The sequence below is a fragment of the Priapulus caudatus genome, unplaced genomic scaffold, assembly GCF_000485595.1.
Source record: "Priapulus caudatus unplaced genomic scaffold, Priapulus_caudatus-5.0.1 Scaffold61, whole genome shotgun sequence".
Classification (NCBI taxonomy): Eukaryota; Metazoa; Priapulida; class Priapulimorpha; order Priapulimorphida; family Priapulidae; genus Priapulus; species Priapulus caudatus.
Genome location: NW_014577122.1, coordinates 578,707 through 593,074, shown reverse-complemented (window position 1 = coordinate 593,074; position 14,368 = coordinate 578,707). Strand labels below are relative to the sequence as shown.

The window sequence follows — 14,368 nt, the reverse complement described above, 5'->3', positions numbered from 1 at the left end:
GCTTTTGCCCTGAGCTATTGACCGTAATTCCTGGAAAATAAGAAGACAATGTGTTAGCAAATGAAATGGAAAACAACCAGATACAGCACAAAACCTCCGATAACTACCAGCCTAGAACTAGGACTTATAATAATTTTAGCGCCTCAATTATTATTATTTTTTAGACTGCGTGTCACTGTTAATGTTTTACTGCACAATCCACGTTTATTGACATTCTCTCACCTCTTCCTAATCACAACCTAGTCCAGTACATACCGCCATGCATTACATAGTGTGAGCACTTTCAATGTAATAGGATGGTCAAGCCGAGGCGCTGGCACGTAGTTAAAGATTCTTCCGCGACTAGCGTTAACACACGGGAGGCGACCTTGCACACCGGCAACACGGAGAATGGTTTACCTGAAATGGCAAATGTCGGTAATGATACATAGATTGATCTAAGGGTATTTCCCTTGTCAATCAAAAGTACACGACTGATTCTACTGTTCTGCGATAGAACATGCGTACATCATGTAACGCCTAAAATACGCGGTAGATGACTTTTCACTTACCACGGGGCCAGACTCCGGTTCCTTCTCGCCAGACCTGGTATATTATGTCCCATCAGAGTGCAAAAACAGGTACAGGGACTCTGCCACTTCTCATACGCCTGCCCACATCGTAAGCAGATTTTTCAGATGCAGGGGAGTTATCAGGTGAGAAGGAGCGCTTGATTAACTTCACCCTATCGACTACGGCGACAGTCTCGAAAGAGCAATTGCCTATAACCTATATGAAAACAGCATTAGCCAGTGAAACTGCATTTTTTTATATCTTGACAATGCCTTTTGCATTATAATAAGAAGATATGTCCTTTTAGACATGTGCCAAAAACCATGTAGACTACATGCCGGATAAAATTTCTTCTAAGACTCAGAAATAATTTTTGTATATTCATACATCAGTGCAGAAGAATTAACATCTTATATAAAACAAAACTCCCGCTGCAAATTAACATTTACAATAGCAGCAATTTTGCCTTAAAATCTGCAAGTTGCATCTGCTGCCTTATAATTATCTTACTTTTTTTTTTTTTGGAAAAACCCTGCATTACCTGATTTAACTTATCAGGTAAAGCGAGTAAACCAGGCTTCTATAGCGAATAGCATTGCTGAAATATTAGTAAGACTTACTTTTAAGTTATATAATAGTACTTTGTTTCAAGATTCTTAATTTAAAATTCATTCTTATACGCCATTATGACCTTGAATTTACGAGGCGGCTACACGAGTACTGGTCCATGCACATAGTTACTATAAATATAACCTTAGAAACATTTGAAGAACACTCCATGCATACCAGAAAGCAAGTAGAACTTGCCAGCAGAAGTAGTAACCATCATGCAAAAACTCATTTTTGTCAGGATAACCATGTTCTATATCGTAAATAAAATAAAGTGCTATTAGTACAAACATATTAGTAACAATAGGTAGTGTTTACATCATGCCAGTTTTTACATGCATCTACGTCTGCAATTTCTGCATAAGAGGCCAACGCTATAACGGGGGGTGGTAGAGGTAAGAATAGTGGGCGTAGGGGAAAGTTGAGAGTAAGGGTTACTGTGTGGCGAGTGTGTGTGCGGGGAGTTGTCAGTGCGCCGCGGCCTAGCATCGGGCCAGTTGAGGGGCGTACGGCACGGGGCGGGGGGGGGGGCGCTGCCGTGCGCCAGGGCCGAAGTTAATGTCGGGGGGGCGCGACTCCGGTGCGGTGTCAGGTGGTGGAAGGGGGTTTCATTCTTGCATTTGGAGGGACTGCGACGAGGGGTGTGGAGACCCTGGTACTGCTAAATGGAGTGCGTGACAGGGTATACGGGGTAGTGAGCGGTGAGCGGTGAGTACAGTGGGGGTATAGGGCAGAGCATGTTTGGTGACCGAGGAGTGGTGGGGAGCAGGATAGGATGGGAGAGCAGACTGAGACCGGGGGGGCGGCAAAAGTTGGGCAGACAGTGTTAGTGGAGCGCTTAGGCGTACGGCGGTGGATGAGTTGTAGTGGTGGTGGTGTGACCTCGAAACTTTGAGGCTCAAGTCTGCCGTAATCATTAAACTTTATCCGCTTGTCTAATCGTTGGCTCTCACAAAAATGACAAAATCGCGGAATATCGCGTCCAAACGTTACAATGTAGTTTGAGAAAGTTATGATCGTGAACAATCAACAACCTGTGAACCGAAACATAAGCGGCCAATGCTTTGAAAGCCCTCTAATCGCTTAACCGTTATTGATAACAGCGGATTCCGGTTCCGCTTCACTACACTTCACCGCCTGCTACCACTTGCCTCTCCAGCCCCGCCAACGCCAAAACACGGAAATCGTTGCGCCCAATCAGAGAAGCTGTAAGACCAATCAGCCAATCAGCGACAGCCTTTTGCCTGACTCAATTTCTCCAGTTATTCAAGTTGCCTTGAATCGATAACGAGGCTTGCGAAACGCCAGGGTTGAGCTGGCGTTACAGGCGAGATAGTCTGTAGTGACAGCGATATGAGTAGCGCGGCGCGGATCATACAAGGTTGAGTCTATCGCTTGAGCAATGCAGAGACATAGCAAGAGAGACTAGCGAAGGTTTGGCTAGGGATTTCGCCGGAGAAGTTAATACAACTCCTTGTTGTGTATTATAGCCAGTGTCGAATTGACGAGAATTAGCATGTTATGGGCGAACGAGAGTATTGTAGAGACAGATGGAAGAGTGCAGTAAGAAAATACGTTAGGAACAGGTGAAATTTTTTATTTATCGAATGTAGAATAGTAGTCAAGTAACACCAGAGTCGGGCTGTTAACTTTCCGAAGGATCCCGTGAGGCGAAACCGCTCGCTTAGTCTTTGGCTAGTTTCCATTGCCCTAAGCGATAGATCGGCTTCAAAAGCATTGCCCCCTTATGTTTCGCGGTTCACAGTTTGTTGATTTCACCGATATAACTTTCTAAAACTACATTTACGCTTATGCGACCGATATCTCCCGATTTGTCATTTGGAGACCAAACGATTTAGACACGGCATCAAAGTTTAATGATTAAGCAAGACTGAGCTCAAGTTTATCGAGTAAACACAATAAATCATAGTAGACTAAGCTACTAAATGTTGAATTTTAACCGTTCAGTCTGTCTCACTCCATGATACACTCCTGAGTTTACTATAGTCCGAGAGTGTTGTTCCAGAAAGGTATGGGGTGCCAAATTTTGTTACTTTGAGTGTTGTCAGAAGGTTTGGGGCGGATGGGTGGCGGTGAGCGATTATGTGATGGCAGTTATTAGAGATGTATGTACGTGTGGGGGGCGCGGGGGGGCGTGTGTTATGGTGTTTGTTGTTGTTGTTCGTGTGTGTGGTTCGTGCCCGTGCGCGATTCGGGGGCGGCCGGTGGGGCTGCGCGCTAAATATTGGTGGGGCGCTTTGGTGGTGGCGCTGGGCTAGTAGTGTGGGGATGGCTTGGAGTGGCGTGCGGGCGGATCATCCCCGCCAGCTCGCCGGCGGTACGGGATTGTGACGCCGCTGCTGTCACGGAGGTAAAGAGGTAGATACGTAGGGGGAAGTCCGCGGTCGGTTACGGGCTGACGTTCAGCGTTGCCTTACTGATGGTCCTGGACTTGGGGGCTGTAGTTCCAATAAGATCAGATTGGGGTGGGTCGATTGACGTACCGATAGAAAAGAAAGTGAAAAAGATGGTATTAATTGTAGGGCTTGTGGATTGTTTTTTTTTTTTTTCTATTATTATAACATCGCTCATGCTATAATTATATTACTAAGCATCTCCATTTAGGTTCAATGCTGTTTAACTTATGTGAATTGCTGAAGTAAATTTGCGAGTGTGGGTTGAGTTGTGCGTGTAGTAGCTGGTGAGGCCTTTTACGGAGGTTAGTGTGGGGGAGATGTAGGCGATGCTTGAGGTTGGCGGGGCCGGCCCAGTGGATTGTGCATAGATTGGGGCGAGGAGCCGAGGTGTTTTCAATGAGTGGGTCAAGTAGGCGCAGCTGTCGGATGACATAACTTGTTAAAGATATAGATTACGAGGGGGGGGGGATATGACAGTAAAAGTTGAGGGTGATTCAACCATGGGTAGGGAACCATTCTGGTGGCGCTGTTGTTGGGGGGGGAGGAGGGGGGCGGGGGGGGTGGTTAAGTAGTTGTTAGGAATTGGGGTCGAGCGAAAGAGCCGTTGTGGGTAGAGAGGGGGTAGAACGGTGGGCCGCTAGGACAAGGACGCGGAAGCAGTGCGTGGGTAGAAGAGCGCAGCGTAACAGGCGGCATGGGGCGAGATGCCGACGCGCGCCACGAAATTTTGAAACGGGGCCGCAACTTACCGGAGCCTCGTGTGAGGGGCGAGGTGAGAGAGATGATTGAAGTTTAACTTGCTGATGAGTATGGAATAAGGGGTAGGACGGGTATACCTTAAGGGTATCGGTGTAGGGGGTGCCTCGCTGAAGTTTTAGGGAATGATTATTTATCATTCTGAAAATTGCTGGTTCATCAAGAGGGCAGAGAGCGGCGTTCAGGAAAACATCAGGTTTCCCACATCGTAGAAACTTCATGCACCCCGCCATTAAAATCGCCGTTCTCTGGTCTATTTGGATACGTCATCATCACACACGCGCAAAACATTTTCTTATACGCCCCGAAAGCCCTTTTGTAAACAATACCCGCTGCGCCATTACAGCAGCTAATCATAAGGCGTAAGCTGTTTGCTGATTGGCTGAAAGCGGACATGCGCGTCACTCGTTTCTCCAGTGTTGGTAATTAGGACTGCGTACCCGTTTGCCACCTTCACTCCGCGCAAGTATTCCTTCGCTACACTGACGCGTTAGTTAGCGTGTGGAACTGCGACCGGGGTACCAGTCTACGCTGGTAAACACGCATGAAAGCGCGATAGATGCAGCCTAAGTCCAATGTTAGACAGTGGTTAGCTGTCGCATATTTATTATCTTTAATGTTCTCGCCAATTTTATCAGACATGTACACTCAAAGACGGTAGGAAGGCGGCTGTAGGAGTGAGGGTTGGAGTGGATGTAGGGGGGTGGTGGTAATGCAAGGTGAGGTGTGCGATTGAAGCGGGAAGCGGAGGTGGACTGAGTGATTGAAGGGTTCAGAAGAATGGCTAGAAGGCGAAGCGCTGAGGAGGAGCGGTAGGGGGGGTGGGGGGGGTGGGTAGATTCTACGTTTGACTGACTCGCTTACTGATTAGCTTAATAAGAATTTAATAATCTATCAATTCCATATAGCATGGCTTTGTCGGAATTAAATTAAGAAAAAGAACTACAATTAACGTGGGCGCGTCGGGGGGTTATGATAGAAGCCTTCTCATTAACGTTCGTGTCTCAACTGCACAGTACAACTGTTTACGACATTACTTTTATGTATTACTCCCGCTTCTTTGGTTTACTGCATATATAAATTAAGATTCATACAATTTTCAATGTAATTGCTCTACATATATACCATACTGGTGTGCTATGCACTATAGTATGCTGTATTTCTGACAGCTATAAGTAGCGAAAATTATTTCATTAAATTCATTTTCGAATTTTGATAATTTTACATTTTTCCCAAAAAATTGATTCCCATATACAATTCCTTGCACACTTTTACATGTATTTCCTCTAACATATTCAGCATACTATGTGCCTCCTGCACATTACCTATATACCAAATTTTATATATCTAGCAGCCAGTGAAACTATTTAATTTGAGCAGACAAAGCTTTGTGTGACGGAACACGGGCAGCTCGAAAGTGTACTTCTCGAAATTTCAATTTCCTTCCAAGAATTTGACTGCAATATAAAATTGGTGCCATATAAACTGTAATTTTCTTTCAGAAACAATGCTCTAAGGATGCATTTCTACCAGGTCAATAAAATTCTCAGTTGGGGTAGGTAGAGCAGAACCCTAATTAATTTACCTCAAAATGGCGAGGAAGTCATCAAAAATGCGGCCGCCGCTGCATACAAACATAAATCGCTGCTTACGGAGCTAGCTATATTCAGCAAACTATAAAATGCGAAGGGCGCTCTAGATTGCAAGTATAAGTCATTTATATAACAATCATCATCCTTATTCAACTCACCGAAGTTATATGCGCGTGGCTATGCAAACTTGAATTTACTTTGCAATTGAACGAACAAAATCTATACCGCGGCCTTCAGAACACACACTCGAAACGGCCTGCAGAAAAATTAACCCCAGCGACGCTTACTAAATCGCGATAGCTCCTAAACCCATAAAACCAATCATTGACAATTTCATAGCTATCACTGTAACTACTGGCTGGAGATCTATCCAGTGGTGGTATTATGGCGCTTCTCATATCTAGAAATTTTTCGCAGTATCCTGTTGATAGTTGTAGGTCAATCCGCGCTCTCTCGCTGCATTTACTGACAAATCGTTATGCCATATGTAACTATGTAATATTTGAAAGCATTATTAAATTCTAAATCTCATCTAAATCTAATATACAGTCCTAGCATTTAAAAAATAATCTTCGCACTTCGGATGCAACACATTATCCTATATAACTAACTAACTGTGACGATAACGGGAGCATCCATATTTGTAACCTCTTACACGAAATAAATACAAATATAATATAAAAACTTTTACTGTTATAAAATATTTAAAATATTATATATTATTTTGAATGTACTACTAATAATAAAGTAATGTAGTGCAGTTTAACACTTTGCAGAAAATGTATTTTAAAAGAATACGAGTGCCGTTGTGCGTGACAAATCGGCGGGTAGGGTTCTAGAATACAATCATGCCTGTTGCTGAGTAAAGTTTTGCAATGTTTAGTGCAAATATGTATTAATTTTAGACTTAATTAAGTAACGTGTTTTATTGTACTGACACGGTATAACATTATGTTTTGTTTTATATCTTACTCTTAGCACTAAACCAAGCTGGGCAGACCAGTAGAGTGGGAGAAGAATGTGAGTATTGGACTATATGCCATTTATTGGCATTATTGCCAAATATTGCCATTTTTTTATTGGTACTACTAATAGTAATAGTAATACTAATAGTAATAGTAATAGTACTATTCAGTCTATTGTCGTATTGACATACGATACGTATTGTCTGCAATGTCCCTGTATGTGGATAGGAGTGTTCACTGACGTCATATGATCAGCGTCACGTGTATTTGTTATGCTGTCATGGGTTGCAGAAGCGAAGCGTGCCTCTTTGACATTTACAGTGAATAGACCACATGTTCTGATAGAAAGCGCTGTTTATGCTAGTGCCACGTAACGTGCGTGCTGCGGTGCGTGGCGTCTGACCGTACACGTGCAGTGCATGCCCGGCTATGCGTGTGCTGCCCGCTGCGCTGTGAAAACGTTTTACAAAAAAAACGTTTTATGGCGTAGCGTGGTTGCACGTACACGTGCGTGCGTGTGCCCACGCTACACGTGTCGTACGTTGTGTGCATTACACGTGCGTCGCGCGTGTGCACGTACATGTGCCGCTGATGCGTGCGTCGTGCACGACACGTTTTCTTACGTTCGTGCTGCATACACGTGCAAATGTAATGTAATGTAATGTAATGTAATGTAATGTAATGTAATGTAATGTAATGTAATGTAATGTAATGTAATGTAATGTAATGTAATGTAATGTATGATAATGGATGTAATGTGATGTAATTATGGAGATGTGGTCTTTCTTTTATTTTTTCAAGGTGGAGGCAGGTCAAACTGTTACTCGTTCATTCAGCTGGTGACAGGAAGCAGCAAGGGAGCAATATCGAGAGTCAGCATCAACACTAACATGGCTGGCGGCGCTCGCGTCCTATACGCACATGGACTAAAGGGGAAATCGAAGAAAAGTAAAAAAAAACAACAATTTTACTTCTTTTTATTATAAATTACAGGCATATGTGTATGTGTGTGTGTGCACGTCTGCAAATGTATATAAATGCCTCTTGCGTCCACCCTGCATCCTTAAATATTTTCAAAAACTGTATTTAGAAATCAATATTTTCTTACAGGTAGTACATCTGCAACATATGTGCATTCTGGCAAAAAAGTTCACTGGCATTTTTCGTGATATCCCATTATGTTTCCTTACACACTGGTATGCTAAAGCCCCATTGTAATTGTGAGACATATAACACAGAACACCACCTGATTGCTCATACCTGCTATTTCAGGAGTGCAAGAGGAGACTGTGGCAGACAGTGATAGCAGCCTAGACACAAATGTACCACAGCTGGAGGAAGGCGAGGAAAATTCCGTGGATGCTGATAGCCAGGGTGAAGCAACAGATGTGGCAGAACCTCTGCAGAGACAGGAATCTGCAGCTACTCTTGATATCCTGCCCCAGTTGAATGTCATACCAATACCTGCCAAAGATGTCGAATCCGATCCAGTACAGAAACTTGTACGTGTGTGAATAGTTTGTTCTCACATGTCAATTGCTTTGTAGTTATAAGTACTTACTATGAGTATTTATAAGTGATAGTAAATGGCTTCCTCTGAAGCTTTTAGGTGTTTAATTGTATCAGCAGCAGTTAGAGCACTTTTTGAATGTGATCTGCAACTGATCAATCGTCTTGGTTCATGTAGCTGTTTTGTCATACAGAAACATCTAACTATCCAAATTTTATAAGTGTTGGCATATGTATCCAATGACTCACATTTCACTTTTAAGTCATGCCATTTTATTAATTTTTGTTTAGGTAAACCTCCAGGCAGAGAGACAAGAACTAGAGCAACAGCTGCAGAATGTAGTGCAACAACAGCAGCAGTGCCACCAGCAGCTTCTCCATCTTGCCATACAGCAGCAGTTAGAACAGCAGCAGCAGCAGCAGCAGCAGCAGCCACCACAGCAGATGGATGATCAACAAGGGATACCTGCTCTCAGCAAGCAGCACATAGTTCACCAACCGAGCACACCTCAGTTGTCTATGCAGCAGCAGTACCAGCCAGCTTTCCAGCAGGTGGCACCCCAACTGCAAGCGCGTAGTGTCCAAGGAGCACCACAGTCTTCGTCTTACTGCCAGCCAATGTTGAACACTATGTGCACGCAATCCGGGTCTCAGGTGGCTGCCTTGCCTGGAATGAGGATGTTTACTACACAGCCAGCTTCACAGCAGGCCACTATCCACCATTATCCACAGGCTGTGCCATTATTAGCTCAGGTACATGAACTTGTCTTTATTACCTCCGCCACAGAGGTTATGTTTTTGCCCCCGTTTGTTTGTTTGTTGGTGTGTTTGTCTGTCAACAGGATATCTCAAAAAGTTACGGACGGATTTTGATGAAATATTTTGGACGGGTTGGTCTTGGGCCAAGAACCAATCGATTAGAATTTGGTGCTGGTCTGGATCCAGGAATTTTTTGAAGGATTTCTTATCATTAATGGTAGTGTAGCGGTTAACTCTCTAACCGCTTCGCTTCGTTTTGCTCTCGCTTTCTCTCTCTGTAGGGGTTTATGATGTGTCATCGCCACGTTAAACCCGACTACAAATTAGATTGATAGCTATATATAGGTATATACACCCTGTATGGTGCTGTCTGCTACGCTGTGGAGGAGGTTTGCTATCTCCTATTGCTCTTGTTATTTATAATAAAAATATATATGAATATTTATGCTGTGCACTCTGCAAAGTAGTGATAGTAGTAGTAGTGGGTGGTGGTGGTGGTACTTGTAATAGTAGCAATAGTAATAGTAGTATAAAAACTATTGTTTGTACATGCAATTTGGATGTTTTCTTAGGAGCGTCTACAGACGTGGCAACTGCATCCTAACATTCAGCAGCAGCAGCAGCCTCAGCAGCAGGAGCAGCCACAGCAACAACAGCAACAACAGCAAGAGCAGCAAGGACAGGAGCTACATGTTCCTACACAAATAGAGCCCCAGACCCAGACCCAGAGACAACCCATGATTAAACAAGGCACTGTTCATAAACGAGCGAGGAAACGGAACAAAAGTTCCCAGCAGGTATGGTTCCCAAGAATGGTTACCAAATAAACGTTTGCAAAACACCCCCAAGAGAACCTACCGTGTTTTTTTCAAAATAGTCGCTACTCTTGGGTTTTATAAATGGAAAGTGGAACCATTTTTTAACACAACCACAACATGTTGGCAATACCATTTACTTTACAGGCATTTAGATAAATGATAAAGAATAGGTCTATTGTTATTTTATTTACTTATATCACCTTCAGTCAAATAAGTCATCTCAAAGAAACCTGTAATATGCCTGTAAAATAATTATGTACACGCTTGTTTCAGAACCAGAGCATTCAACAGTTGTTGCAACAAATCATGGCCCTTAATGCAGCTATTGATGGGCAAGACCCAGCTGAGCCTGAGTCCGCTGTACAAGAAGGCATTGGTAATGGCGATTCTTCCCACAAACCAGTCACCAGCAGCATGCAGCCATCTTATTCAGCAACCCCGCACACGTGCGGTGATACGGGCCGGCGGACAACAGTGACAGCCCACCGGGATGGCTGTAATGACAGTGCCGACGCGAATCACATCAGTGTATTCGACGATCAAACTTTGTCCGGTCGGGTGTCAACTGAGCGGATGACCGGGATCTGCGGAAGTCCTGGCACGGCTCAGCCTGGTAGCCAGCTGCCACTCCAGGCTCAGTCAGGCACCCAGAGCCTGTCACAACCTCGAGGTACTTCGGGAAACGTGTTGATGCCAGGTCACGGTGTGCTGGGTGCTCAGCAGCAAGTCTTTAGTCCGGGCTGCAGAGCTGCGTGGAACCAGGATTCGACCAGTGGCTCGTTTCATGCGGGCATGCTGTCGTCTGTCAAACAGCTGAACGATTGCAGCATCGTGATTTCGACAGTGCAAAACACGGCGTCGAATCCCGCTATTAATATCCTTCACAGTGAAAACTCCCAGTATGCTTTTGGATTCCCTGATCATGGTGCAAGCAATCAGCCAAGCTCACTAGAGGGAGCCAGCAGAACTAATTTCTTGTCGTGGAATGCTGATACCAGCAATGATGCCGCGAAGCAACATCTAGGCATACAAACACAGACACGGTCAGATGGCACGGTAACTCTCTCAGTGCCAATTAACACTGCCGGAACTGTAGATCTCAGCAATATGGTGGAAGCACTAATGTCTGCTGCCAATGCTCTAAGAGTCACACATAGTGAAATCCCAGGCAATACACAATAGCAGAAATTTATATGTAGAGATGTCGATAGTGAAATGTCGGTGTCAAGAGTTGTTTGCAATATATGGGTTTTCCTGCCAATAGCCGCAATGATTTTAAAAACATCCATCACATAGATCATGTCTCATATCACTCTAGTCATGTATTCCTAATAATCTTCACCAATGGATGCAATGCAAAATGTTTAACCCAATTGCCCACACTTTATCGAGCCCAGTGTATATCTGTAACTGATCATTTTATTTGTTAGAAACAAATAATACACCATGATGATAATAAGTTTATAAGCAGTTAGAAACGTCAGCACACCGATGCTAATAATTCTTAATTTATCTTGAGACATATAGATCAGTACCCATTATTGGTAACAGGGTGCGAACTTAACCTTCTTTGTCTGGTAGTCGTCTTATAATATATTACTAACCCGACCAGGCTGTGTGACTAACGTCAATATACAAATTTTAACCCTAGCAATACCGTTTCTTGGAGCTATTATATTACAAGATTTTGCAATCTGGCAGTCCTGGTAGATCAGAATTATATACCAGTTCATAGCATAAGCAACAAACATGGCTGCATCCATGTTATTGATCAACGTGCATAATAACGAATACTGGTTTGAAGTAGAATTTATAACTGATGGTTTAATTTACTTTAATTGAAGTTATAACAACTTGCAGGAAACAGAAATAATTTTCTGACAGAAAAACTAATTTTCTGACAGAAAAATAGTATGACAGTTGGGTAGTCAGTCCACCAGACTAGTTGCTAGTGCAATCTACTCATCTGTGAGTAAATCTGGTAGTTGGGGACCAATGGACTACCGTTAATTTCGAACTCTGGGATAATTGTGTAACACAGACAATAAGTCATGTGTCATTATGTTTCAAATTGCATATAGTTGTTACTCCTATGGGAGAGGTTTGAACGTCCCATTTTGGAGCACGCCAGTCGACCTACATTCGAGCAACGTCCACTTTTTGGCAAAAATGGAAATGGCCATAAGTCAGTTTAGGTTCAATGGATTTTGCTCATTTCTGGTATGTGAATAAATGAGGACTGGCCCCAAAACATATCACAGGTTTAAAATTTATTTTTTTAATTATGCAAATTAGGTAGATTTTGGCAATTTCACTATGCATTTCAGTGTCTGCCTGCGGTCAACGATAACTCAAGAACCGTTTGACCCACATGTTTCAAATTGCATTCAGTTGTTACTCCTATGGGAGAGGTTTGAACGTCCTACTTTGGAGCACGCCAGTCGGCCTACTTTCGAGCCACGCCCACTTTTTGGCAAAAATGAAAATGGCCATCTAAATTCATTCGATTTTCGTTACATTTTGGTATGTGAATGTGTAAGGCTAGACCCAAAACTAAAAAAAAACTAACTAAATTTTGTCGTGGTAGACCCATAAAATATTTGTCGTGGCCAGATCTTGCAACATGCCTGAAATGTATTTTGAGTGGTCACAAGGGCTACGACACATTAAAGATGGTTTGGCGATGGGATCGCAACAGAAAAAAAAAGATATGTCGTGGGTGTGTCGCAAGTCAGTCGTGCGACAGTCGTGAGTTGTCGGGCATTGTCGGGGGGCTGTTTTTCACGTGAACAGGTCGTGGTTCACTCGTGGGATGCACGTGCGACTGTCGCAAGACTATCGCACAACAGTCGTGGGTCACCCATGGGACGCTCGCACGTCCGTCTCCCGACTATATAACGATGCCCGGTCTGTTGCCTGCCATTTGCTCTCGAGATTTTCCAGTGGAAACATCGACGTTCTGCCCGAATTTTTGACATTTGTTTGACATGCGAGGGGCGACACTCAGCAACTGCTCCTGAAACATGCCAGGCTCCATCCGCATGAACCCCACCGGCAGATTCCCGCTCCAGCTCTTGCATCAGAGTACTATACTGCCCAAACGTCTGGTGCCGCTCGATCCACGGCCGAACCCACCAACGTCGGGGGTTTCGCCAGTTCCTGAGCTGCTCCCGGGCTATTAGGCTCGTGCTGGAGTTCCGCCAGATGCCCCTCAGCAGGGCCACGCGTAGTCGCTCAGGTGGAATAGCCATCCTCTTTCAGCGCCGACAGACAGTTTTTATTTTGAAGCGTTCATTCGCCCGAGCTATATACCCCTCAAAAAACGAAAATATGTTGCAAGACCAACGCAAGACTAACGCACGACAGACTTGCAATGTTGTGCGAGCCTCTTTACGAAATATAATATTCGTGAGACAATTGTAGGACACTCGTGCGACAGTCGTAAGATTGTTCGACTAAAAATTTTTCTTCTGGTACCCACGACATGATATTTATCGCACGACAGTCGCAAGACTGTCGTAGGACAGACTCACAACAACCAGAAGACATAGATACCACAAAAAATCGTCAAACAAAAAAGGTGCATGTCCAATTTTGCCTCACGACGGCAAGTCGATGCCACGATGCTCAAAATTTCGTAGGAGTGTCTTGCGACGACCCCCGATTTGCCCAAATTTTCTGTCGTGTCGTGGCACAAATGCGTTGTGGGTTCGTTGTGACCAAGGCTTATGGGAGAGATGACAACGTCCTATTACGTTTATTTCGTCTAACTGGTTAACAACTCTACAATCATACCTATATACGTGTAATATTGTGTTTGAGATTCTTCGTTACAATAATTTGATTGGAATATTTTATTGTTTTTATTTGCAAGATATTCGAAAACCAAAATGGTGATCATTTAGGCATAGCGCCATCTCTCGTCAAGATTTCAGACTCAGATCTGAAACATTTATTTTCGCATTAAAACTTATGCATATATCATTATGAAGAGTATATAATGGGAGTTCTCCCATATATACCAGACCTGCCCACCCTTACGATTTTTTCGTATTCCTTACTAATTCCAAGATGTTTTTACGAATATACGATCAAACTGAAAATCTGACGATTTTTTACGACTTGAAAATTAATGTGTTTTTTACATTGTGAGCCGAGAAATATCTGGCGATTGTGGGCGCAGCCATATTGGATCACGCGAGAACAACGTGAATGCGTGATCTAGAGTTAGTCCCATCATTCATTGCGCGCATAACATACAAACAAAATGGCCGCCTGCTGCAAGAAAAAAAGCCTTACTATTTTCATGAATCACAGATTGCAAGGTCTGTATATACTCTTGCTTTATATATCCAGGGATGGGAATGACAATTTGTGTTTTCAGCTGAAAA

The 14,368-nt window shown here is 43.5% G+C and overlaps 1 protein-coding gene across 1 annotated transcript in view; it reads left to right on the top strand.

Moving 5' to 3' along the window:
* LOC106821164 (polyhomeotic-proximal chromatin protein-like) overlaps positions 1-11,627 on the top strand; it is a 25,294-nt gene extending 13,667 nt beyond the window's left edge. The window contains exons 10-14 of the mRNA XM_014825857.1: positions 7,693-7,839; positions 8,164-8,393; positions 8,692-9,153; positions 9,732-9,956; positions 10,251-11,627. Of these exons, the coding sequence (XP_014681343.1) occupies positions 7,693-7,839; positions 8,164-8,393; positions 8,692-9,153; positions 9,732-9,956; positions 10,251-11,159 (1,973 nt within the window). The 3' untranslated portion in view covers positions 11,160-11,627. The remainder of the gene's footprint in view (positions 1-7,692; positions 7,840-8,163; positions 8,394-8,691; positions 9,154-9,731; positions 9,957-10,250) is intronic.
* Positions 11,628-14,368: the final 2,741 nt, after the last annotated feature.